Consider the following 26,465-nt stretch of genomic DNA (forward strand, 5'->3'; position numbering starts at 1 on the left):
TGGAGGTAGGAGCTGATTCAAAGGCCATAGAGGGGTGCTGCTTACTGACTTGTTCCCCATGACTTGTTCAGCCTGCTTTCTTATAGAACCCAGGACCACCAGCCCAGGGATAGCACCACCCAAAATGGGCTGGACCCTTCCCCATCAATCATTAATTAAGAAAATGCCCCACAGCTGGATCTTACAGAGGCATTTTCTCAGTTGAGGTTCCCTCCTTCCAGATAACTCTAGCTTGTGTCAAGTTGACCTAAAACTACCCAGCACAGCCTGTGATTTCACCACCGAGCTGCACTCACAGCCTTAACAATTCTTTACTATCCAGCCCAGTTATGGCTCTCTCTCTAGTACGTTCCTAACCACTTAAGGGGACACTGTCTCACTGCAGCTATGTTAGTTCCTTGTCTTGCTGCTGTGATAAAAATACCTGACAAGAACTCAAGGGAAGAAGAGCAGAGTGCTTATTGTGGCTTACAATTTGAGGGCAATATAGCCGGAAGGTTCTCTGTTCCCGAGTTCCTCTGGTCCCACAGCCGCTTATAAAATAATCACTCAGAGGCTTAATATTATTTACAAACTGTATGGTCTATGGCAGGCCTCTTGCTGGCTAGCTCTTATATCTTAAGTTAACCCATTTCTATTAATCTATGTTTTGCCATGTGTTCCGTGGCTTACCGGTCTGCTGGCATGGTGTTCCTTGGGCGGCAGGCTGGCGTCTCTCGACTCCTCCTTTCTTCTTCCTATATATCTGCTTAGATTTTTCCGCCTGCCTCTAAGCTGCCTTGCCATAGGCCAATGCAGCTTATTTATTAACCAGTGGGAACAACATGTATTCACAGCATACAGAAAGACATCCCCAATACCCCATCAAAATAGGAGAAGCATGGTGGTAGGAGGTGCTGGTCACATTGGATCTAGTCAGGAGTGGAGTATAAACAGGAACTCAATGCCTGCCCCCAGTGACCCACTTCCTCCAGCAACATTCCACCTTTTAAAGGTTCCACAACCGTCCCAAACACAGCAAGAGGACCAAGTATTCAAATATAAGAAGTGATGAGAGGCATTTCACATTTAAGCCATGGCACCAAACTGGGACACAGGCCCATGGAATGGTCCACCTACAGTTAGGATAAGTCTTCCTGCCTCAATTAACCTAATCTAGAAACTCCTACAGATAGAGCCAGGGGTTAGTCTCCTAATTGATCTAGGTCCTGCCAAGTTGACAATATTAACCATCATGATAAGTATAAAATCCATAGTTTGGGCCAGGCACACAGGATCTGCAAGCACTATGAGCAACAGTCCCCTAGAGAATGCTAGTTCCATGACCAGAAGAATTGTCATATTTACAATGATAAACTTATTTTTGTTGTGGGGATATTTGTACAATATGTGAAGATGTATTGCTGTGGTTGGTGTAATAAAAAGCTAAACAGCCAATAGCTAGAAAGGAGAGTATAGGCGGGACTTCCAGACAGAGGGAGAACTCTGGGAAGAAGAAGGCAGGGTTGCCAGCCAGCCTGGGAGGAAGCAGGATGGGCAGTACAGAGATGAGGTAACAAGCCTCATGGAAGAATGTAGATAAAAAAAATATATGGGTTAATTTAAGTTATAAGAACTAGTTAGGAACAAGCCTAAATTAAGGCTGAGCTTTTAATTAATAATAAGTCTCCATGTCATTATTTGTGGGCTCGAGAAAGAAGTACTACAGGTTCTGCCTATTGGACTGAGTTAAACCAGAGCCGCAGATCCAGTTTCCTGGCAGACAACAAAAACGAAGGTGGAAAGTGAGCCTTTGCGATCATCCAGGATCAACTGTCTCCAGACGGTGACAGAGTTGACTCTGAAGTCATGTTGTTACCAAGTGTGTTGTCCTCTTTCTGTTACTCCAACAAGGACATGAGATAAATGAACTTTCGGGAAAGGCTTATTTTAGCTTACAGTTCGGTTCAGTTACTTTTGGACCACAGCTGTCATGGAGGAGATACCCCCAGTAACCCTAAATGTTTCCTGCACTTTCCAATTGCACCAAGCAGGGAACCAAGCCTTTAACACACCCATCTCCAGACAACAGCCTCAATTTAAACTATAATAGCAATCCTTGTGGTTTGATAATGTTTTATTTATTAACTATGAGTTGCTACTCAAAATAAATATTTTTTATTCCAATTAAATTACACAGTCTGTATTGCCTGTCTGCTTTACTCATCACAACACTGAAGATTATGTGTTCCTTCCCCATGTCCTGACATTCACTGTTCCAGTGCTAAGGCTTCCCTAAGGACATCTCAACCATAAACATAGGTTTAGATGAGGCAGAGGAGTTCTGTGAGTTCAAGGCCAGCTTGCCTAAGAGCAAGTTCTAGGACAGCCAGAATGACACAGAGAAACCCTGTCTCGAAAAAACAAAAACAAACAAATAAACAACCCCCCCATAGGTTTAGATGAAGGAAATACAGCTCAAGGTAGCCATCTCTGAAGGGCTGCTTAAACCTGTGTTGTAGTAGGAGTTAGATGACTAGCAATGACTTTAACAGCTCATGGCCCAAATATACTTTAATAAAGAGTGACCACTGATTCATTGTGCAGGACCCCTTTCAGTCACCAAGTATCCACAGTAAGCACTTCCGGTATGCCAGGCACTGTTCACAGGATGTTATTAGCAAAGCATAGGTTTCTGACCTTGTGGAACTGTTATTTTGATTGGGGGGGGGGAGATACAGCCTAATAAATTAAATACAGTGTCAGATGATAATGAGAGCTGTGGAAGGAAAAGCGGATCAGGTACAGGAGGACAGACTCGGGTGAAGACAGCAGGTTTAGGGAGTCACCTCAGGGTAGGGACATCCAAACAAGACTGAGGCAGTCATGGTGTGGGGACCCAAGCCTTTAGTCCCAGGCAGGTGTATCTCTGTGAGTTTGAGGCCAGCCTGGTCTACAAAGCAAGTTCCAGGACATCCATGGCTGTGACACAAAGAAAACCTGTCTCAGAAAACCAAAAAAGACTGAGGTGATGAGCTAGATCACGGTTTTCTGAAAGGGTCTGGCACAGAGGAACTAACTTGAGAAGGCCCTAAGGCCCTAAGGCAGGATGGCTAGTAACAAAAGAGGGAGTCCAGGAAAAGCTTTAGATACCACTGTGAGGTTTCGGTATTTTCTTTTGAGTAAAGAGTGGAGCGATGATACGAGGCATTTTTAAAAGGTCATCGTGCAAAAACAGAAAACAGCTTTAAAGTTCATCTCCTCCAGAAGCCTCCAAATACTCAGTTTGTCAGCGGCCACCACACACCCCCTTTTGTCTCCCGTGCCACATCTCTCACTAACCCTTCCACTTTTCTGGTGGCTCTGTGTCAGAGGTAAGGAAAAGGAGATTGCGTAGGTTGTGACTTGCTCCAGGTTTGGATGAAGTGAATACAGCGCTGGAGTAAGGCACCCCTGAAGGGCTGCTTCAGCCAGGCTGAGTACCCCAGGATTCAGGAAGTGAAGATGTTGGTGGTCGGGGAGTGGCACACTTGTGGGCCAATCACCACACTTTCCTTCATTTTAAAATTCGACACCCATCTTACACACGGTGCACCTTACGCGTATAACTGATTTGATTTCTAACTTTGCAGTTTGAGCTATATCATGGCAGTCTGTTAAGGTTTTGGCTCTTAAGGAGACAGGGCACATCCCTGAACCATCTTTTCTCTGGAAGATTTCTTTTAAACCACAGTGGCTTAAACCTTCTCAGGCATTGCTGCTGTACTTCTGAGCCCACGGAGCTGTGAAGAAAACACAGAACCTGAAAGTGTTAATTTATTTTAATGTTTAAAGAGTATTATATTTGTTAAATCTAATGATGAGTTTAAGTTTGTTTTCAGTTCAAACATTGTATTCAGTGTTTGTACTTTTAACTGCATTTATCTTCCTATATACATGCATTCTTCTTCTTCTTCTTCCTCCTCCTCCTCCTCTTCTTCTTCTTCTTGTTAGTATTTAGGCATCTGTATTGGCCTGCCCTTAAGGTCCTGACAAGATATATCCTCAGCTGCAAAAGGCGGGCTTTGCCAACCTCCTGTCTCATTCTCTTTCTTCGCTCTGCCCAGGAACCGGTCTCTGCCCCCTTCTCTTCCCATTCTCTCCCCTCCCTCAATAAACCTCCCACGTGGGCCGCTGTACGGTGTGACTCCTTCCCGCCGTTTTAAAAATTATAACAATTATTACTATTTGATGGGTGTTTTGCCTGGTGTCCATGGAAGCTAAAGAGGGCACTCTATCCTCTGGAACTAGAGTTACAGATGGTTGTGAGCAGTCATAAGGGTGCTAGGAGTTGAACCAAGGACTCTGGAAGAGCTGCCAGTGCTCTTAACCACTGAGCCATCTCTCCAACACTCATTCTGATATTTTGACTGAGAAGCTGACTACCCAAAGACAATGGCCTGACCATACCTAAAACAGAATGTGACCCACAACTTGCACAGAAAAATAGCTCTTTTCTAAAACAGTCTAGGAAGTCAGACTGTGGCTAACAATCCAAGAAGCTAAACAGTAATATGTCCAAAACAGCTGGATCTTCATATTTCCCTAATTTAGTCCCTGCAACTCACTGCCAAACTGGGGAAGGCCAAAGAATATGCTTTCCAAGACAGATCACATAGGATCCCTCCAGCTCTGTCCCGCGGCTCCCAGCTTCCCTGGCAAGCAGCCTCCATTGGCTGCACACTAGGCCAAAAGGCAAGTGCAGGCAACCCCCACCCCGTCCCCGCATAGTAAGCGCTGAATAAACAGCTTTGCTTATTTTCCCTTGGTCATTGGGCGATCACTAAGTTTTGTTTTTAATTTTTTAATGTTTATATGTATGAATATTTTGTCTGGGTGCTTGTGCACCGTGCACCATGTGCGTGCCTAGTACTGGCAGAAGCAAGGGGACTTTGGATTTCCTGGAACTGGAGTTAAGGATGGTTGTGAGTCACCACGTGAGTGCTGGGACTAGAACCCCGTCCTCTGCAAGAGCAGTAAGTGCTCTCAACCGCGGAGCCATCTCTCCCGCCCCATCACTGACCTTTTAATAGATAAGGACATACTTCCCCACCCCACCCCACGACACCCCACGGACACTGAATGTTTGGGAGAAGCAGTGCAGTGCTATCAATAACCAAAGGCTTATCTCCGATTCTCCATCCAGCGAAGGGGAACAAACACTGCCTGAGGGATCCCGGTCCCCATAGGGCAGGACCACGGCGGCCGGAGAAAGAAGAGCACCCTAAGCACGCACGGCCGGACAGAGGGCGAGGCGATCGCTAGAGCCCTCGGCATCAAGAGTAAATGCCTGAAGGTGAGAGGGGCAGACGTTGACGCACAAGGGCGCACAGAGCTTCCGCCCGCTCCTAGAGCTCAGCTCTTGCCAGCTTTACCGCTTCAGTGCCCGGGTGTGGGTGGGGCTTCCTGCCCTCTGTGCACGCGCACTCGGTGCGACGTCACGTCCGGCGGCGGGACTTAGCAGCGCGCTGGGCGAGCTGTCCCCGGGAAGGCCGGAGTGGGTGTCCCGTGGCATCGCTCCCCTCGCTCGCTCCGCCCCGGCGCTTGTGGTTCCGCCTTTCCGCCTGTGGCTCAGCGCGCCCGGCCTGCTCTCCGCTGCCTCCCCAGATCTCTTAGTCTGAACCCCGGTGTGTTTGCGTACAGAGGTGAAGCGTACATAGCCGGGAGAGCGGGGTCTGGGGCTTCACCGGGTGCCGGCACCTTACCCGCAGGTGGAGGCACCTGGGCAGGAATTGGCAGCATGTCCTTCAGGGCGACGCCTTTGCCATCAGAGTGCAGTCTCAGAAAGGCTGTCCGCAGACAACAGGGGCCACGAAGGCTTAAAAAAAAAGTCCAGAGCTTGCATTTTAGTGCTTTGGATTTTTAAAAACAGCTATCAGGAGAGCGTGGAACTCTTTAAAAGCAATTCTAAATTCTAAATTGCTTTTTCAAAAATGAGTTATAATCCTTCCCATGACAGAATCTGTTCAGATGGTATCTTCCCGACCCAAAGAAGTCCATCCTCCCCTGGTCATTGGGGACGTCTCGGGGGCATTTAGTAGCTGATGACTGTATTCTTTGGAAGAATGTTTGCATCTTTAGTGCCTGACTCACTAACCTAGTTTGATTTTTTTCTTGGTTTACCATCAGTATCACGAAGACTGTTCTGGAGGAATGATGGGCCTCTGAGATGATTTGAATGCTCATGCCGGGTTTTACTTCGGCTTTCTGCCTTCCATTGACTGTGGTGTGTCTGTCACTTGTCATCTGTCTACATTCCTGACTGTCTTCTGGTTATACTTTAATGCTGTTTATCTGTTGGAGGTTTTGAATTTTGATAATTACATTTGGCAGAATTGTGTTTACAGTAGAAGAAAAAAATAAGTGGAGGACCCCCCCCCCTTCCATTTCCCCAAATCCCTGTTTAGAAAGCACAGCTAAGGAAAACACAGAAAATGAAAGTCACTAGACTCCTACCTGAGGATAACTGTTGCTAATATTTTGGATGTCCTCTTATGTTAAAAAAAAAAAAAATGCTTTTCTTGAGCCAAGAGTGGTGGCCCACACATCTTATCTCAGAACTCAGGATTCAGAGGCACAGATCTCTGAGTTTGAGGCCAGCCTGGGCTACTTAGTGAGATCCTAGTTGTGAGATCCTGGATGCAGAATCAGAATTCATACCCTTATTTAGTCCCTTTTACATAACATAACCTGCCTATTTTTCCACTCATCTTTTCTATTCACAAGTTTATAATGGCTACAAGGTATGTCATTGTGCTAAGGGCTCTCTTGAGTAAAGAATGAGCCCTAGTCTCTACATTCTACATCCCCTTTTTAAGTAGCTTGGATGACAGCTGACTCATATCTTGTTTTTGATCAAGATGCATAAGGAAGGTGGGATTAGAGTTGTGTGAATTCAAAGATTTAGTGCTCCTTGCTTAGGGGCAGGCAATTTTTCATTTTTGATTTATTGAAAAGGCAAAGAAAATCACTTTATGCCTTCCCAATTTTTCTTTCTTTGGTTTTAGGCACACTAAAAAAAAAAAAAAAAAACTCCCTCTAAGAATGAAATATGACTGATGATTCTCAGAGAAACTTTCGATCAGTCTACTATGAGAAAGTTGGGTTTCGTGGAGTTGAAGAAAAGAAATCACTGGAAATCCTCCTGAAAGATGACCCTTTGGGTGAGTATTACCCGCTCCAGCTTATTGGTTCTCATCAGTCCTGGTGGGTGTTACCAAGTAAATATTACCTCAATGGACTCAAAGCAGTACTTATTACTTGGCTGTAGTTTTTGGTGAAGGGACACGTCAGAGTGGTAAATTTGAGAAAAGTTGAAGATTTTTCAAATTCAATGAGAGGCGAAAGGTTTGCAAAGCTTCTTACAAACACTGCAGAGTGTGGTGATGCAAAACTTTGATGACAGCACTCAAGAGGCAGAGGCAGATGGATCTATGAGTCCAAGGGCAGTCTGGTGTGCATGGAAAGTTCCAGGACAGCCAGGGGATGCATAGTAAGACACTCCCACCTTTAAAAAGAACTCAATACTATTTTTTTTTAAAATAAGCCTATATATTTTCTCTCAATTTCTAGATGTATCACCATGATTTCTAGGTAAACTCTGCAAGAACTCTAGTTATGATTTTTCTTTTGTGAAAGATAATTCTTCATTACACATTGATATTTAGTTTATCTTAAGCCAACAGTAATAAAGTCTGTTGTTACAGTAAAACAGAACCATAGTATAAAAACTTAAGTTGTATGAAGTACTTGTTGTTGGCAGAGCTGGGAATGGAACCCAGGACCTAGCACATGCTAAGATGTGCTCTGCCACTGAGCAACACTGTATCCCCACCCAATTCTGTGTTTAGTAAGTACTGCTGATGTTGGAGGGAGTGTAGTAGATGCAAAATCCATGTCTATGCTGCAGCAGCGCTGTTTTAGATAGCTTAGTTGGTAGAAGATGTGGGCTAGCCATGAGATCACTATGGCCTCTCCCAGGTTTGCTGATCATGCAGTGGATTTCTCCTGAAGGTATGTCTGAACTAGACTTTCCGTTTGAAGTAGTGGAACTGCACTTTCGGGTGCTGCGAGCCCATGGGACATTTCTTCCACTTCCTAATTGTTCTTTTTCTTCCTTTAGACATTGAGAAGCTTTGCACCTTTAGCCAGAGGTTCCCTCTCCCATCCATGTACCGCGCATTGGTCTGGAAGGTGCTTCTAGGTATGAGGCCCGTGAGTTGGGGATTCAGTTTCAGAAGTATTGAATGGGATCCTTTGTCAGTCAGATCTTACAGTCAGAAGCGGAGGACTTGCTTAGATTCTTTGCTGACTTTCAGGTCTTCTCCAGGAGGGCCATTTACTGCTCACTGTAAAATCTTTTAGGATAGTGACTTCAGCAGAATTATACTAACAATTGCTCTTGGAGTGTCTGCTTATTAGTGGCAGTAGAGAAGATAATATTCATTCCTGAAATAAAGCCTTTGTGCACTCGGGTGTCTGGTGGGTATGTGTGGTCATCATCTGTAAAAGTGATGACATTGGGTTGGGATAAAGGAGAACTAGCCATCTTTGCTGTCATCTGGGTAACCAGGAGGAAGACCATGGTGGGCTCCAGTTCTGCATCTGTTCAGAGACATCTGGAGCTAAATTACTTGTAGGTTTTACTTAAGAGTGCCTTGTACTCTGGACTCTTGGTGGTAGAGGTATGAGGTCCTGATGCTAAGGAACTAGCCAGGCTTAGTGGTGAGTGTCCGGATCCTTAACCTTTTGAGGGTCTTAGAGCTTGAGGCCTTGGGCTGGACTATGAGTGTCAGGAGAGCTTTACCTCAAAACGGGACACCCCTGTCCCCACAAGAGGAACCATATTGACAAAGGATTGGAGAATGTGATTCGTTTAAGTGCATGAGTGTAGAGAGTTAATAGTCAAAGAGTAAGTTCTAAAACAGCTTCCTCAATGGTGTTTCCAGAGAATCAAGTGTTTATTCATTGGTCTGTGCCACAATTAATTGACTCGGTCTCTTACTGAGGTACGTAAATGCCCATTTACCTTTTGAAATAAAAGTGATATGACAGATTTTCTTAAAAAGTAGGATCAGAGGTTTTTTTGTTTGTTTGTTTGTTTGTTTCCTGCCTATTTCTGTGAGTGAATTCCAGAGCTGGGTGTTGAAGTAAGAAGGAGAACTGGATCTGTGTCTGCCATAAGCAGCCAGCTCACAGCATCCCTTTGAGTCCAGGATTTTCACCATCATTGCTGAGCCTGCTGGAGCATCTAATCCCCATTCATTACCACCCTCCATTTCTTCTTTGAACAGCTGGGTTTTACTAACTGGGATGGGGGTAAGGATGGAGCTTTATGCAGAAGTTGAACTATCGCTATTTATTGGGCATCCGTGGGTTCCATGACTAAGTCAAATAGTTTATAGAAATTATGTACAGTAATTCTAGAATTCTGAGGGAAGTCTTAAATATCCTAGATGGACACACACCCTAGGAGCCTAAAAAATCTTGCCTAATGCCTGTGACAGACAAGGAATGAAAGCCTATGTTTGTAGAGCTCATTTGGAGGATAGGAGTGGGGTGGGGTTAGATAACAGACCACGGGCTCCTTTTGTAGTGTATTTACACAGCCTGAGAAGTCGGTAGCCGTCAGTCTGGCCATGCAGTATGGAGGTCACAAGGGCATGCAAGCCAGTCTAGAAAGTACTCCATGATAGCTTTTGGTTGAACATCTTGGCAGCGTTGGTGCGTCCCTTCATGTCTGGTTGGGTGTGTGTGCTGACCATCTGCAGAATTCCTGATAACTGTTTAAGTTTTCCTCAGAGCATTTTCCCCTTGAGCTGTACGTAAAGACTCTGTAGTCAGCAAAACAAATTCCTTCTAAGGGTGCGTTTTAGGCAGTTACCATCAGTGTCCATTTCTTCTGGGCGTCCTGTGTCTCACTAATGAGAAGTGGTGTGTCTGTGACATTTCCTAAGTACCGAGGCCCAGCTGGCTTTTCACCTTGGTTTTTCTTACCTTCTTTATTGTCTGGGCCTCCGCTGTTTTCCTGCCATAGTTAGAGGCAGAAAATGCAGAGTTGTCACAGTAGAAAGGACTCTTCGGAGCCCAAGCTGGGTTGCTTTGGGCTCTGGGGATGCTTCCTCTCTAGTACCATTTTAGGGAAATGTCCGAGAGAGCTTTGGGGATGAACTCTTAGACCCAGGTCTGATGCTTGACATTCTGCTGCCTATGGTAGGTCCAACTATAGCTCTGTAGTGTACCAGCCAGATGGGGAGGACACGGAAGTGTGTTCCCTTGACTTCTCTGAGGAGCTGGCACAGAGCCCCGAAGACACACTGAGTTTACATCAGGAAAGGGCACTTAAGCGTGCTTTATGGCTGGGGATTGTTGAGTTTGCCTAACTGCTATTTCCTGGAACATTCTTTGGGATAATTGGTCTGTGGGGTTTTGCATCGAAAGGGAGTCCCAGTCAACTGAACTGCCCGACACGCATGTGCCAGCTCCTCTTCTGAGTGCGTTATGAATTTGTCTCTTCCTCTCAGCAGCTTGTAGAAGTAGGTAATATTATCTGATTTTCCTGTGGGGAGAAGATAAGGCACAGGAGAAAGGGAATTGCTGAAGATCTTCAAGTCAGTGAATTGTAGTTAGACCTCAAGCCCAGTGTCTTGACCCCAGAGACTCTGTCCAGCCTCATTACATTAATGGGGCTGGAATAAATAAAGTGAAAAAATAGTTTACACTAAAACTGAGCCTTAACAAGGCATTGTTACCATTCTGCAATCCATTTCTTTATTGTGCATTGGTGTTTTGCCTGTGTAAGGGTGTCAGGTCCCCTGGAACAGCCAGCTGTGAGCTGTCACATGGGTACTGGGAATTGAACCCGGGTTCACTGGGAGAACACTCGGTGCTCTTAATCACTGAGCCATCTCTCCAGCTCCCACAGCCCGTTTTCTTATGCCAGTACTTGGGGCTCTGATTCTTCAGGAAACATTTGCTGTCGGGCTTGTCTGCCCCACTTCCTGCCTCTGCTAGATGAGGACACAAATGCCCACATTTGTGATAGACTGAAACACTGGTGATAGTCCTGGTACTGGCCGAGCTGAGACTGGAGCCCAGTGTCACTGAAGACCTGGCCAGTCGTCTCCCACTGTTTTCGCTATGCCATTTACTTATAAAAAATAAAGAGGGAGGTCGATGAGATGACCCTGTGAGTGAAAATGCACAAGCTTGGCAGCCTGAGTTCATTCCCCAGAACCACCCATGTTAAAGTGGAAGGAGAGAACTGACTCCATAAAGTTGTTCTCTTCATTCATTCACACACACACACACACACACACACACACACACACACACACACACACACGAACATATGGTTCATTCTAAGGCCTAATGAGCCATCAGCATAGTTAAGTAATGACCATAAAGTGTCACAGAAACGTAATGTGAGATGACCTTATTGATGAAGACCATGGGCTTCTTTTGCCTCAGTGATAGGATATCCTGTTTTCTCATTAATTGAGGGAGAAAAGGATTCAACAAACTGTTCTGAGATGTAGGAAGCCATGTGCCAGAAGTGGGGAGAGGCCCCGGGAGCTAAAGGTAGCCTCAGCTGCTAGCCATGAACTGAGTAAACTGTTATTACAGTCGCTGTGGTTCTTGTCTTGAAATCGTGTCACCTGTTTGTTGAAAGGCTTTTGTGCTGCCATCTCATTTCCCCCTAATCTCAGTGCTGCAGCATCTTGCAAAGCTCTTAACATTTAAGAGAGTTAGAGTGCGACTCTGAAAGGGAATCTACATGGTCATTATTTGTGTGAGTCTCAACTGCATGGACTGCGTCTCACAGGATTCTTTTCCCTGGAGGAGGGATTTGGGTGGTGTCTCAGCATTTGCCCTTGTCCTGTCCCATCTCTCTGTAGGGATCTTGCCTCCACACCATGACTCTCATGCCCAGGTGATGGCCTATCGCAAAGATCAGTACTCTGATGTCCTTCATGCCCTGAGAGTAGTTCGCTTCATCAATGATGCCACCCCTCAGGTTGAAGTGTATCTTCGCATGTATCAGCTTGAGTCTGGGAAGTTGCCTCGAAGTCCCTCTTTTCCGCTGGTGAGTGGTCATTCTCACTTGACATTTAACTCAGCCCTTTTCCTAAAAATTACTTTTTGCTTTGTCTGTTAATGTGTTGGCAGAGCTGTGGATCGAACCTAGGTCCTCAGGAATGCTAGGCAAGACCACTGAGCCACACCTCTAAGACTTTATTCTTGCTAGCTTCTGTTGCATAATGTTTTGCCTTAGAAACTTTCAGTGGTTTCCTATTGTCGGTAGAAAGAAAAATGAAAGCAAAATGAAGGGCCTGAGATCTATGGTCCTGAACGGTCAATGTTAGTTACTTTAAAAATGTATTTTGTTTTTAGCACAGCCACACATTGCTTAATGATGGATATGTGTTCTGAGAAATGTGTCATTGGACATTTGCTCATTTGCAAAATCATGTATTTATGTTTGCTCAAACTCGGATGACTGTGACTTTACTAGGCAGTTTAATCATAGAGGATCACTACCCTAGTCCATGGCCGACTAAAACGTTATTATGTGATACATGAGTATAATCTCAGACTTGAAATGCTACCAAGAATGTCTTTATCTTTTTACTGACATTTCCAGTTGTTAACATTTAATGACACCTGCTTTGCTACTCTCCCCTATATATGCATTAACCTCCTCCCGCCTCCCCTCCCTTCCTTCTTTAAAACAATTATTTAATTTTAGGTAGGTGTGTGGGTGCTTTGCCTACATGTATGTCTGGGTGCCACTTGCATGCCATTGGATTTCCTGGAACTGGAGTTGCAAATGGTTGTGAGCTACCATGTGGCTGCTGAGAACCAAGCCCTTGTCCCCTGGAAGAGCAGCCAGTGCCATCTCTCCAGCCTCACATTTGTCTTCTTTTGAGACAAAGTCTCTCTATGTATGCAGCGCAGGCCAGCTTCCAACTCAATATCCTCCTGCCTCTGCCACACGGGTGCTGGGATTATCGGCGTGCGCTGCCATTTCCGGCTGTGCACACATACTTCTTTGTATAAGCCGTGAGAGAGCAAGGGTGAGTCCGGAGGTTCTGTCCTTCAGCATGTTCCTCATGGAGACAAGGCATCTCTGTAGGTGAGCACGGCACAGCTATGACGCCAGGGAGTCAGCACTGTAACAGCACTCAATCTGACCTACAGGCTCCATTCTTATTTCCCCGGTTGTTTTAGGGACACCCTTCATCACAAATAAGCAAAAAGTCTAGTTGCAGATTTGATTTTGGACCATGAATTACACTGAGTTGCCATGTTGCTGTGGACACCTTTGCTTTTGGACGGTCCTCTGTCTTTCTCTTTCGTGCCCTGGACACTTTTGACAGGTGCTGGTCAGTGATTGTACAGAAAACCCCTCACCTCGGGTCTGGTAGTGCTTCTTCCTGGTGCGATCCAGGCTCTTCTCTTTGGCAGGGACACCCATGGGTGATGCGTCCTCAGTGTGCCGGGTCAGGAGGCTCACTGTGGCTTTGCCTTGTGGAACACTCATTAACTTTGATCCTTTGGTAAGGCAGTGCCTGCTGGGTTTCTCCTGGGAAGTTACTCTGTCTTGCTTTGTAATCACTGTTTCCCTTAGTGGGGGAGACATTTAAAACCGCTACGTAATTATCCTCTTCCTTATTAAAGTTTGGCTCATACATTTGACCATTCTTTGATTGATTTAAATTGTGTGTGTGTGTGTGTGTGTGTGTGTGTATGTATTAGTCTTTCATCTTTAAGTAATTTTGGACACAGAAGAAAGTTGTAAAACAGTACGCCACCCCCATACACCTTTGCCTAGCATCCTCAGGTACTGGGTCTTCCAAAACTGCAGTTTGATGATGACAACTTACAAATCCGCTTTGACAGTGGTCTAGGAGTTAAGCTGTACACCTTTTTGAGATCTTGCTGCTTGTCCCCCCTGATGCCACTCTGATCCCGGACCCAGTCATGGATCAACTTAGTTGCCATCTTGTTCCTAAACCCACTGGTCTTCAGACTTCTTTGCTTTTCCGTGACCTTGGCACTTTTGAAGAGCACGAGTCTGTTCGGGATTTCTCCATCTACCTGATGTTTCCTGATGACTAGAGCCTGGGTGTACTTTATTGGCAGGATAGCAAGAGAAGTGCTGGTGGCTTTGGTCACTCGGTGCAGGTGCTGCCTGCCAGGTCCCTCCCCTGTAAGCTTACTCTTCATGATTAGTGAGTAACTCGTGCAAAGGAACTCTGGGGTTTTTCATATATGTATATATAATGTGTATGTGTGTGTATATGTATATACATGCATGGTATATGCTCACATATACATACATATGTGTACACACACACATATATGTATATACATACACACATATGTATACACACACACACACACACACACACACACACACACACATATATATATATATCTTTTTTTTTTCTTTTTTTTGAGCCAGAGTCTCACTGTGTAGCCCTGGCTGGATGGGCACTATCTTGAACTCACAGAGCTCCATCTGCCTCTGCCTCTTGCATCTTGGGATTAAAGGTGTGTCACCTGCATGGAATTTGGGGGCTAGTAAATACCCTCCCTATTATTATTATTATTATTGCCTAAAATGTTTTACTGCTCTGATCACCAAATGGTGATTCTCTAAGAATTCCTGAATTCTTTCTGCACCCGTTAGCTGCATCTATAAGAGTTTCCCTTTGCATTTATTTATTGATGTCATTGTGGATGTATGGAGCCTATAATACTTTATTGCCTTTTTTCCTTTTGATGTTCAAAAGGCTCCAGCTTCGGCCATAGGAGCCCCTTTCATCCGACGCCTGTGTCTGTTTGATATGTTCACTGTTCTGAATGTTTCCTGACATTTTCTCACAAAAAGAAGCTCCAGGATCAGCTTTCACTTCCTGTGCTGCAGCTCTGGCCTGAGCCTTTGTTTCTGGTCTCCTGGGCTGTTTGCTTTTAGGCTCACTTAGTAGACAGAAGTAGAAAATAAGATATGAGTATGTATATATACCCATATGTATTTATACATGCCAAGCTGTCTCTCATTCTCTCTCTCTCTATATATATATGTGTGTGTGTGTGTGTGTGTGTGTGTGTGTGTGTGTGTGTGTGTGTGTGTGAAAAAAATAGTGAAAAAAATAGAGATGTTGTGCTGCTGGGCGTGGAACCAGAGCTTCATGCATGTCAGACGAGTGCACTACTGCTGAGTGATACCTCAGCCTCTCTATATTAGTCTGTGTCTCTCTGTATTATAATGTTATACCTCAGCCTCTCTATATTAGTCTATGTCTCTCTGTATTATAATGTTATACCTCAGCCTCTCTATATTAGTCTGTGTCTCTCTGTATTATAATGTTATACCTCAGCCTCTCTATATTAGTCTATGTGTCTCTGTATTATAATGTTATACCTCAGCCTCTCTATATTAGTCTGTGTCTCTCTGTATTATAATGTTATACCTCAGCCTCTCTATATTATTAGTCTATGTCTCTCTGTATTATAATCAAAATCCTGGGTTCACGATGGTAAGTCCAATTCCAACCCAATATTGCAAGTTCATTTTAGCCTTCCCTAGGACAGCTGCAGATATGAAAAAGTTCCCATTATCCTGAGGTGTTTGCTCCTGGCTCATGTTCTGGTTGATGTTGTCAGCCATTCCTGGCCACTTTATTGCAATTGTCTAGGTATTTTAATGAAGGTTTAATTTATTTGGCTAAAACAGGATGAAATTTTCAAGCAATGATTTATACAAAAGTTTTGATTATCTACAAAATTTGTTTTTAAAGAAGATTGGGCTTTGTACCAGGTGTGGCATCACTGACCTCTAACCCAGTACTCAGAGGCTGAGAGGAGGGCTCTTGAGTTTGAGACCAGATACATAGTGAGATCTTGCCTCAAAAAAATTGACTTATTTTATATATGTCTTATTATATATATTATATTTGTAGGAAGTTAATAGAGTTCCTGTGACAAATTAGCATTAATGAAGGCCATCCATTCATTCTTATTATGCCTTTATGAAGAGGCAGTAGAGCCCCAAATGTTAATGCCATCTAGGGTAATCTCATTTTCCTATTCCTGAGCATCAGCACTGTGACATTGATAGAACCACAGGAGCTCTGTGGTTCTGGGACTGAATCTGTGGCCTCTTAGGTGCTAGGCACATGCTCTACCACTGGGCCACATCCTTTACTTTACCTTTACTGAGTTGCCCCGTTGCATCCTTTACTTTACCTTTACTGAGTTGCCCCGTTGCATCCTTTACTTTACCTTTACTGAGTTGCCCTGTTGCATCCTTTACTTTACCTTTACTGAGTTGCCCTGTTGCATCCTTTACTTTACCTTTACTGAGTTGCCCCGTTGCATCCTTTACTTTACCTTTACTGAGTTGCCCCGTTGCATCCTCCTACCTTAGTTTCCTGAGTAGCTGGAAGGACAGACCCATACACAGGCCCATACACGAGAAGGGCTGTGCGTTCTTGAATTGCACATCAAATACGGTTACTTACTCCGTTAGTGTAAGCATTCTAAACTCTAGACATGCTTTCCGCTCGTCCCTGCTCACTGGTCCATGAGCCCAGACCTTCCCTGCACTCTCAGGTCCACTTACTGTCTGAAAATGGTGGAGACTGTCTCCCCACCTTTCCCTATACACCCAGCCCCTCTTACACTGTTATCCGGGGGTAAGAGCATGTGAGTGCTCAGCTGGAGCACAGTTGGACAAAGGACATTAGTCTCCTGTGACAGACCAGCCTCCATATTTGTTTACCCCAGAGACTCTAGAGGAATGAGGGATAAGAGACTTAGTTAGAAATACAGAGTGGAGAGAAACAGAGAGAAAACACAGGATAGATTCGAGTGGGCCTGGGTCCTGATCCACCAGCCCAGAACTTTATTCCAAAGGTCTGTTTATAGCAATACCAAGGGGTGGAGTAAAAGACCTCCCCCTTGCTAGGTACAACCAAGTGTAGACCCTTCCTAACACCTGGTACTCAGGCCCGTGGTCCAGTCAACCTCTTATGCAGTCCTGCTGAGTACAGCCACTAGGAACCTAGTGGGCTCCAACAGTCTCCCCTTGACCTGTCAGAGTGACGGGGAGCAGCCCATGACATGCCATCTGCAGGGTCACCTGGGCCAGGCCTGGGACTGTGGAATCCCTGGAGATTCCCTTTCCTTCTTGCTCCTTCGTGTCCACCAATACTCTAGTAATGTTTAGAGAAATACATTTCCTTTAATCCTAACTCTGTGACTCCTTGCATGTTGTGGATATCACTAAGCTGAAAGAAAGCCTAAGACTGAACTGCTTTTGATCAAAACGGGAATTTTGATTTAGCTTGGGGCTTCTCAGGGGAATAGAAAGGTATTTCTTAATTTCCTTTTAATCTTAAAAGTATCAAACTATGAAAGCCTAGATGAAAATGTAAGGTTTCTCATTTGCTTGTTTTTGTTTTTGCTTTTTTGAGATAGGGTTTCTCTATGTATCCCTAGCTGTCCTGGAGCTCCCTCTGTAGACCAGGCTGGCCTCGAACTCCCAGAGATCTGCCTGCCTCTGCCTCCTGGTTGGTTTTTTTGTTTGTTTGTTTGTTGTTGTTGTTGTTTGTTTGGTAGGTTGGTTTTTGGTGTTGATGGCAATGTTTGAAAACAAAATAACCTTCTAAATAGAGTTCAGTTTTAGAAAATTCGGAGGGTTTATTTTCATGTTTGATTATTAACAGATCTGAGAAATGTCACTCTCCTGCTCCTAAAATTCTGATTCTGGGCTGTTTAAACTTTTAGGTAGAACAGCATTCTAAAGCTGTGTATGGAAGCTTTCGTGGAAAGCAGTGTTTTGTGAGCCCATTGGGAGTCCCCAGTGTTCATAAGCTGGGTCCTGCACGTATTCCTAAACGGTTTGTGTCATCACATCCCTTTGAAGGAGCCCTGATCTAGCGTGGAGACTGGCTGGTGGAGAGACACCCTGCCTGGTCTGTGATTGCGGCGGACCCCACCCGAGGGCCAGCTGTTGTTCAGCTGTTCTGACTCCCATGGTTCCCTGTAGCTGCCTATCCTTCCCTTCTCCACGCTGCCTTCTGATGCCTCTCTGACTTGTGAATGTGTCCTCTTCAGGATTCAGTATTACATTATCAGGAAGGAAACATATTCCCCTCTGCCGCCTCCCTCTTGAGCTTTCTCACTAATCTTTCAGGAGCCGGAGGATGAAGTCTTTCTGGCCATCGCTAAAGCCATGGAAGAGATGGTGGAGGATAGTGTCGACTGTTACTGGATCACCCGATGCTTTGTGAAGCAGTTAAACAGCAAGTTCCGGGACTCTTTGCCTCAGCTGGTAAGGAAGGGGTTTTGGTTTTGTGTTTTTGAATGGGAGTATTTCGGGGAATAAGCAGTGTGGGGACATCCCTACCCCAGTTGCTGAGCTGTGGCTGGGGGACCCTCTAGAGTAGCTTCCGGCAGATGTTTTCTGCAAAGGCCAGAAAGTGTTTCCCATGGAATGGGCCCCGTGTGTCCTTTGCAGCCTCTGGATCTGCGGTTGGAGCACTGCCGGCTCTCTGGGGGTGGGCTCACTTGCAGACCCACCTGCTCCAGAGTAGTCCTGACCCGGGTCCAGACCCTCTGGCTTGTCTAGCACGGTCCCTCTGTTAGTTAGGGTTTCTGTCTGCCCAAGTGTATGGAAGGCCTAAGTGATAGGACCTTTTTCCCACATAGCATCAAGTCCAGAGCGAGGGCAGCCAGAGCTGGTGGATGGGACTTGAGGCTCCTGTCATTTTGTTCCAGCATGCACATATGTACACACATATACATATGAACACATGAAATGAATTACTCTGTACATGAGCCCTTCCTTTTGTTTGTTTGTTTGTTTGTTTGTAACTCAGTACTTGGGAGAATTTCTAGGCTCACTCAGATAAACCAGTGACTTTCAGTTCTGACTTCCTGTTAGTACACCAGAGATCTGAAAAATTTCTTATCCCCTTTCCTCTTCCACCAGACCAGTGAAATCATAGTCTCTTGTTTGGGGCCCAGAATTCTAATGTTTCAAAGCCTTGGGTAATTCTGATTGTAGCTAGGATTGACAGCCTCTCATTTATAATCGCTTTTCCTACATAATTTACTCAGTGTTTCCACTTAGGAATTTGCTGTAATTAAGTCTAATAGTCCCACACTGACAATAAACAGGCCCTTGCTCCTGTGTGTGTGTGTGTGTGTGTGTGTGTTTTGACTATGTGGAGGGTGTCCTAGTTTGGGCAGCTTTACATCTTAAACTGGCAAGCAGGTCCTGAACTTGTCTGCTGCACAGATACCAGGCTCTCAGTCTTGTCCTTCAGGCAGGGACTCTGCCCTCTTGTTCTGTTTGCACAGCTGTGAGGGCCAGTGAAGTTGATCAGCTCTACAGATTTTTATTGTTTTCTTGGCTAGAGTGTGTGTGTGTGTGTGTGTGTGTGTGTGTGTGTGTGTGTGTGTGTGTGTGTGTGTGTGTATGTTTTGAGGCAGGGTTCCATGTAGCCCAGGTTTGCCTTGAACTTGCTATGCACCTGAGGATGACCTTGAACTCCTGATCCTCCGCGCATGCTCCACCACACCTGACTTTTTTCTTTGTGTCATCAATATGCTCTGCATATTATCCTTTATGTATTAATATGATGACTGTACTTTTTCCCGTTTGCTGTTTAGACTGTAAACTTCATACATTGATGTCTCTCAGTGTTTTCTTTTTTCGTACTTTATATTTTCTGTATCCCTTGCCAACTCCACAATTGATAAAACATATTTCTTTAGCTGGATGTGGTGACATATACCCATAATCCTAACACTCAGAAGGTTAAGGCAGAGGATCAGGAGTTCAAGACCAGCCTGGGCTATATGAAACCCTATCTGAAAAAAACCAAAACACCTTCCTCCCCCGTATTTTTTCTCCTGACTTTAAAATGCTCCGAGAGTTGAAGCTTAGCTCTGACTTGTCTGCCTTGATCTTTGACTGATGTCAGATGTGGTGGATTTTACTCCTTGGTACCTGTCTGTAGCAGCATGGGTTCCCCCAGCATCCTGGTCTCCTCTTCATCTTGCTTAGAGTGTCAGGACCACTTTTAAGAATGAGTTACTTCATTTAAGCACATAAGTCCATGTTTGCAGACGAGGACACTGAAACTCAGAGAAGTCCACTGCCCAAGGTTACACAGTGACTGCCCTAACTCCCGTTTGCGTTATTCATTATCAGTAGTATTACATTTCACACTATTTATTTACCAGTTCACCTTTTTTTAAAAACAGAATCTTAGGGCTTCACACATCATAGGCAAGAGCTCTGTCACTAAGCTGTATTACAGCCCTTTGTTTTTGTTTGTTGAGAGCAGCAATGGGGGGCTGAGTTGGGGGTGAGAGAAGGAGAGGCCTTGGAAATGGAGCCCAGGTCTTTGCTACATCCTCAGCTCTTCTTTACATTTTATTTTGAGACAAAGTCCTGCTAAGTTGCCCAGGCTGGCTTTGAACTTACAATCTTCTTGCCTCAGCCTCCACCACAAAGCATAGAACATAGGTTCTTGGTACAGCCTAGTTTCTATAACCTTGTTCTGCCATCATTTTATACTTTTGTGATCTGCCTAAATAGATCTGTTCCCACGCAGGATAGGCTGCTTTATAGCTGCAGGAAGAGTGCAGGCAGCAGTGCTGCGGTCTGGGGTGGAGCCAGCGGTGGAATGCTTACCCAGCATGCCAGGCTTCCATCTCCAACTGAGCCGGAAAGCGGGGTGGGGGAGCGGTAGAGGGCTGGCCGAGCAGTTAAGAACACTTGTTCTGGCAGAACACCTGGATTTGGTTCCCAGCATTCACGTGGCAGCTCACAACTGTCTGTAACTCCAGTTTCAGGGACTCTGATGCCCTTTTGACATACATACAGGCAAACACTCACACACAAACTAAAACAAGCAAATCTTTTTAAAAGTTTGGAGTAGATAATTGCAGCATAAAGAACGGAAGAAGATGGCATGCTCCTGATGACAGTGAGTGCCCTGCTGGAGTGCTCTGCTCCCTGGGACCACACCATAGTTTCCTCCAGACTTCCCAGAGTCCAGCCCTCTGACAAGGTCTCTCACTGCCAGGGAGCTTAGAAGCCAGTTTTATTGTCTTAATTACGAATTTAGAGTTGGGGGCGGGGTTGGAGAGATGGCTCCATGGGTAAGAGCATTTGGTGCTCTGACAAAGACCTCCATTTGATTCCCAGCACCCAGATGGCAGCTCACAACCACCTATAACTCCAGTTCCAGGGAATCTAATGCCATCTTACAGTTTTTGTGGATAACAGGCACACACATGGTTCACAGACATATATGCAGGCAATCTTTTGTAGAGAGAAAGGGGCAGGTAGATAGCTCGGTGAGTAAAGGCCCCTGCTACCAACCTAAAAAAAAAATGTGGCTACCCCAATGAAAGAAGGTGCCTTTCCTTAAGTAACTAAAAGGGCAAATCCGAGAGAGGAGGAGCTGCCTTCATGCCGTATTGCTGAAGCTGGCCAGCGTGACTGCATCCCAGTCTTTAGAGTTATCTCAGGTGAGAGAAGCTGCTGGACAACCCAGCTGCTGTTCCCAAGTGGAGCTGCTTCTCTCTTCCAGAACATTCTCACCCATATTATGTTGGGTACAGAGTTTGTTCCACTGGCCCTCCCTAATGCCTTAGCCTCCTTGGTACTGGAGGCCAATGCAGACCAGTATGGTCAGTGTGTGTGTGTGTGTGTGTGTGTGTGTGTGTGTGTGTGTGTGTGTGTGTGTGTACTATTAACGGGGGTTGGGTGCCCTCTACGTTTCTTCACCTATTCCTTTGAAGTAGCTTTTCTCCCTGAACCTGGGCTTGTATTTTCTTGGCTGGAAGCCAGACAGCTCTTGTGATCTTCCTGTCTCTGCCTCTCTTGGGAGCTGGAGTTACAGTCATGCATGGGATGCCTAGCCTGTTACATGGGTGCTGCCATCTGAGCTCTAGTCCTCATGATTATACAGCAGAGGGGCAGTTTCTGGAGCCCATGCTTTCGGCTTCTCGAGACAGGCTCTCCTATGTGGCCCAGGCTGGCCTCAGACACCCTGTTGTACCTCAGAGTCTTGAATGCTGAGGTTAGATGTTTGCTCCACCTCAGCCAGCTTTCTTTCCCCTTTTCATCTCTGTATGATTGGTTGCTCCAGATCACCCAGTATTGCCGTGGGCCTGTTGTACCTTTCCATAATACTTGACTCTTGCTTTAGAATCTGCTTTGCTTTAGCTGTTGGAGCTGATTAGTTCAGTACCAGGGTGACAGCCATGCCATTTTGCCTGGTTATTGTCCTGTGGGATGAACATAGGAAGAGGCCTGCATCCCGAGAAAGCCCTCAGGTCCAGTGTGGTCACCCTTCTCAGTACTAACCAAAAACTGTTGTGTTAGGACTGACTTGATGGTTCCCAAGTTTTGTCTTCTAGCACTTTCTCTTACTTAGCATGTACATTTTTTCTGCCTAAGTTGCAGCGTGAGGTGATATTATGTCACAGGAAACGAGTAATCATTTTTGCCGTGTCATCTTTAGCCCAAGGCCTTTGAGCAGTACTTGAATCTGGAAGATAGTAGACTGCTGAGTCACCTGAAGACGTGTGCTGCAGTGTCCAAACTTCCTTATGATCGCTGGTTCAAAAGGTGCTTTGCGGGATGCCTGCCTGAGTCCAGTTTACAGAGGTACGTGTTTTTCCCATTGCATACAGGCAGTTTGGAGTCGGAAAGAGTTCCTGGCCCTTCTGTGATCATCCCTCTAAATTGGAGTTTGTTTCAGAACAAGAAGGCGATTCAAAGCTACATTCCCTAGCAGTTTCTGTAACTGTGACGTGGTTCTCCTTGTTATTGAATGCATGTCTACAAAGATTGTGGTCCTCTGTGCGGTTGCTGTGAGGGAGGCAGTGATATCTGAAACAGTGTGGGCCTGCGTGCTTCTTTTCTAGACAGGTGTTGGTTCCTGACAGACAGATGCCTTCGTATTTCTTAGACATTTCATGACATCCTCAAAAGAGCTGGATGCTGTCAGAGACAAACTGTGTGTCTCCAGTCCTTTGGAGACACATGTTAAGGGTATTTCTTAGTTCCAGCCTCACAACCCAGGTCCTTGTGATGTTGTTTTGAAGAAAGGAAGTCAGTATATAAAGAGCATTAGAAGAAAATGTGTAACTTAGCATACAGAGTCTAATACCAACTTCAGAAGTTATAGGAATTATCAAATGATTATTTTAGAGTAATAGTAGATCAAGGACTGGCTCCTGGGTCTTGGGAAGGGCTCAGTGGGTACAGCTGTTTGCTGTATAAACATGAAGACTTGAGTTTGGATCCCCAGCACCCATGTACAAAGCCAGGTGTGATGGCGTGTCTGTAAACCTAGCACTGGCAGGTGTCTGTGGAGACAGGCAGGTCCTTGGCGCTCACTAGACAGCCAGTCTAGCCAACTGGTGAGTAGGAAGTTCAGTGAGAGACTATCTCAAAAAATAAAGTGGAATGTTGTGTGATATTCTGATTGTGTTCTGACAAATAAAGCTTGTTTGGAGTCAGAGGGTGGAGCTAGCTACTGACCATAGAGGTCTGGAGGACTGAGGACAGCTAGCATACAGGAAATAGTAAGGCAGGGCTGAGAGAGGATCTTGGCCTTTCTGGATGGAGGAATGGAAGAGGTAGGAAGCAACTGGTGGCTTCTCCCAGTTCTCTGATCTTTCAGGTTCTTACCCCAATGTTTGATTCCCGATTTTTATTGATAAAGATTAATTAAATTAAAGCTTCTTTTGGCACCCAACGTGGGGCACCATATGTAATTGGAGTTTTCCTGTCCTGCCCGCCAGTTCTCAATTAACTGACTCAGAGGCTGAATATAAATTATAAATGCTCAGCTGATAGCTTAGGCTTGTTACTAGCTAACTCTTACATTTAAATTAACCCATTTCTATTAGTCTATGTATTGCTATGTGGCTTGTGGCTCTACCTCCTCTAGCATGTCTTACTTCCTGGGTGACTGGCTGGCGTCTTCTGACTCTGCCCTCCTTCTTCCCAGCATTCTCAGTTTGGCTTTCCTTTCTAACTTCTGCCCAACTACCAGCCTGTCAGCTTTTTATTAACCAATGAGAATAATACTTACTCATAGTGTAGGAAAGGATTGTTTCACAGCAGTGGAACACAATAGAGGGAGCTACCCTACATCAAGCCCAGTCTCAGCAAGTGTTTACACATATGTGTATGTGTGCCTAAACACAGGCATGTTACATACACACTCATAAAGAGCCTTTGGATAAGTTCAGAGAACCTATTCCAGGCTCACTGGCAATGAAAAATGACTTCGCCTGACATTTTGTCGTCCTGAGGTGTGTACTAACCATGCTGGCATTGCATGACTGTAGCAGGATACACACCCTGGTTAGGACTTTCTTTTCCTTCACTATCAACTTCTCCGCAGGCATTTGGAACACTCAAACACAGCAGTAGCTTTAAGTGAACTTCACTTTTCCCACATAAAGCTATCCTATCTAGAATCTATCATGTTGTTGATACTGAGTATTTCACAGTTGTTCTCTGAAACATGTACTTAAAATGAGTGGAATTTGATTTTATTTCATAATCTGAGATATCTGGTAACGTCAATTTTGCACTCCTGTAATTTGGTGAACTCTCTGTTTTGTAGGGTCTGGGATAAAGTTGTAAGTGGATCCTGTAAGATCCTAGTTTTTGTAGCAGTAGAAATATTATTAACCTTTAAAATAAAAGTCATGGCATTGAACAGTGCGGAGAAGATAACCAAGTTCCTGGAAAACGTGAGTGCTTTGTCTCCTTGGATTTGGAATCTGGAAATGGAGGCAGCCTGGCAAGCCAGATTTTCCTATTGTGTTATATTAATAGCATGTTTTTACTTTGCAAAAGCATTTTGTTGTTGTTGATTTGAGATTGTGATTTATGCTGTAACTCATGCTGGCCTGGAACTCTCTATATATCCCAAGCTGCCTCCAGTTCTTGGTAATCTTCCTGCTCCTGCTTCCTGGATGCTGGGATTACAGTCAAGCTTGCCACTTCTGGCAAAAAAAAAAAAAAAAAAAAGTTATTTTTCCTTAACAGCATTGCTGTCCCCCCCTCTTCTCTTTGGGGGGTGGGTGTTGGTCTGCACAGCAGGCCTCTCACACTCCCGGTGTGTGAGTATGGTGGGGTAGCCTCTCCTCTCCAGAGAGCACAGCAGGAACAGGAAGCAGTGTGAATGAGCACTGTTGGGGGTTCTCTAGGCCTTTTCCTGCCGCTGGTGAATTCCCAGCTGGGTCAGTTAATGCGTAATGCGCCTAAGTATTATTAGTGCTTGCTGAAAAAGGCCTTAGTGAACCAGCTCCTCCTCCCTCTTAGAACATTCTCTCCTGGGTAAATAGTAAAGAGATTGAGCCTGCAGAGAGTACATTATTATGGAGCAGATTCAGAATCCCCCCACCCCCTTTAATTAACCAGCTTTAACATGGGAAGTGTGGCCTGGTAAATAATAAGAGATAAGTGAATGTGTATGTGTTCATTAAATGAATCATCATTATTATACTAATTAGTGTCCAAGAGTGCTAGACATGTGCCACGCAAGAGCTATCTTCTGTCATCCTGAGAACAGCTCTGTGAATTTGGGCTGTTGTTCCTCTGTTTAGAGATCAATGCTAGACCTTAGGCAGCTGAGTACTCATCCAGGGCCAAGTGGTGAGTGGACAGTGAAAGATTGCCTGGTACCAGAGCTACTCAGTATGTCCCCAGGAGCACTGAATCATTCCAAATCTGCTATCGCTTTCCAAAACCAGAGAAAGCTCCATGGAAACAGGTCTGTCACAGAAGGAGAGATGATCCTGAGGAACAAACACAGACATTTCACTTGGATTTCCTTGTTTTTCACAGATTCCTCAGGACAGCTCAGACGCTATTGTGAGCAAGGCCATCGACTTGTGGCACAAACACTGTGGGACCCCAGTCCATTCAGCCTGACAGCTTGCGACGTTGTGGACAGTCTGCAGACCCCCCCTGAGCACATTGTCCATGTCACTTGGTCTACTAACTGTTTAGAAATGGTAATCTTGCTGTGGTGCTCAAAATGCAACACCCCATCCCCTACTTAGTAAAGTAATTTAATCACAATGCCTGGTGCAGTGTCTGCTGGTGACGCCCACACGCAGCTCTGGGATGGTGTTTGAAAGGGTGGTTAGAAAATCCTCCTGGTGCTTGGGCAACTCAGGTTAGGTGCAGCCTGGGTATGCTAGGAAAGTACAAGTGAAGCCCTGCCTGCCTCTAATGCGTACACGGTACTTAGGCCTCTTTCTGGAAAAAGAACAGCTTTCTTTTCTTGGCGCCTCGGATTTGGCTTTTGCCTTCTGTTGACGTAGAACCTGTGTAAGTGTAAGCCGACGGCCTTCTCATGCTCTGTCGTGCTAAACTGGCTTAA

General features: G+C 45.1%; 1 protein-coding gene across 2 annotated transcripts; it reads left to right on the plus strand.

The window, feature by feature from the left end:
• The first annotated feature begins 5,485 nt into the window (after positions 1-5,485).
• Tbc1d7 (TBC1 domain family member 7) lies at positions 5,486-26,161 on the plus strand. Of its 2 annotated transcripts, XM_052728093.1 has the most exons (9): positions 5,486-5,645; positions 6,148-6,244; positions 7,026-7,181; positions 8,141-8,221; positions 11,916-12,103; positions 18,224-18,361; positions 22,575-22,720; positions 24,696-24,825; positions 25,925-26,161. In XM_052728093.1, exons 3-9 carry the CDS (start codon positions 7,070-7,072, stop codon positions 26,009-26,011), a joined length of 882 nt encoding a protein of 293 aa, XP_052584053.1. In that variant the 5' UTR covers positions 5,486-5,645; positions 6,148-6,244; positions 7,026-7,069; the 3' UTR covers positions 26,012-26,161. The 2 variants fall into 2 exon arrangements, with proteins under 2 accessions (XP_052584053.1, XP_052584052.1); XM_052728092.1 differs by having other exon boundaries at positions 5,486-5,663; positions 6,148-7,181.
• The last annotated feature ends 304 nt before the right edge of the window (positions 26,162-26,465 follow it).

Source organism: Peromyscus californicus, unplaced genomic scaffold (genome assembly GCF_007827085.1).
Source record: "Peromyscus californicus insignis strain IS unplaced genomic scaffold, ASM782708v3 Scaffold_8__1_contigs__length_139910024, whole genome shotgun sequence".
NCBI lineage: Eukaryota > Metazoa > Chordata > Mammalia > Rodentia > Cricetidae > Peromyscus > Peromyscus californicus.

Coding starts and splice junctions, on each gene's coding strand:
- Tbc1d7 (XM_052728092.1), top strand. CDS start 7,070: ATGACTGATGATTCTCAGAGAAACTTTCGATCAGTCTACTATGAGAAA. Junction 7,182..8,140: donor CCTGAAAGATGACCCTTTGG/GTGAGTATTACC, acceptor TTCTTCCTTTAG/ACATTGAGAAGCTTTGCACC. Junction 8,222..11,915: donor GGTCTGGAAGGTGCTTCTAG/GTATGAGGCCCG, acceptor ATCTCTCTGTAG/GGATCTTGCCTCCACACCAT.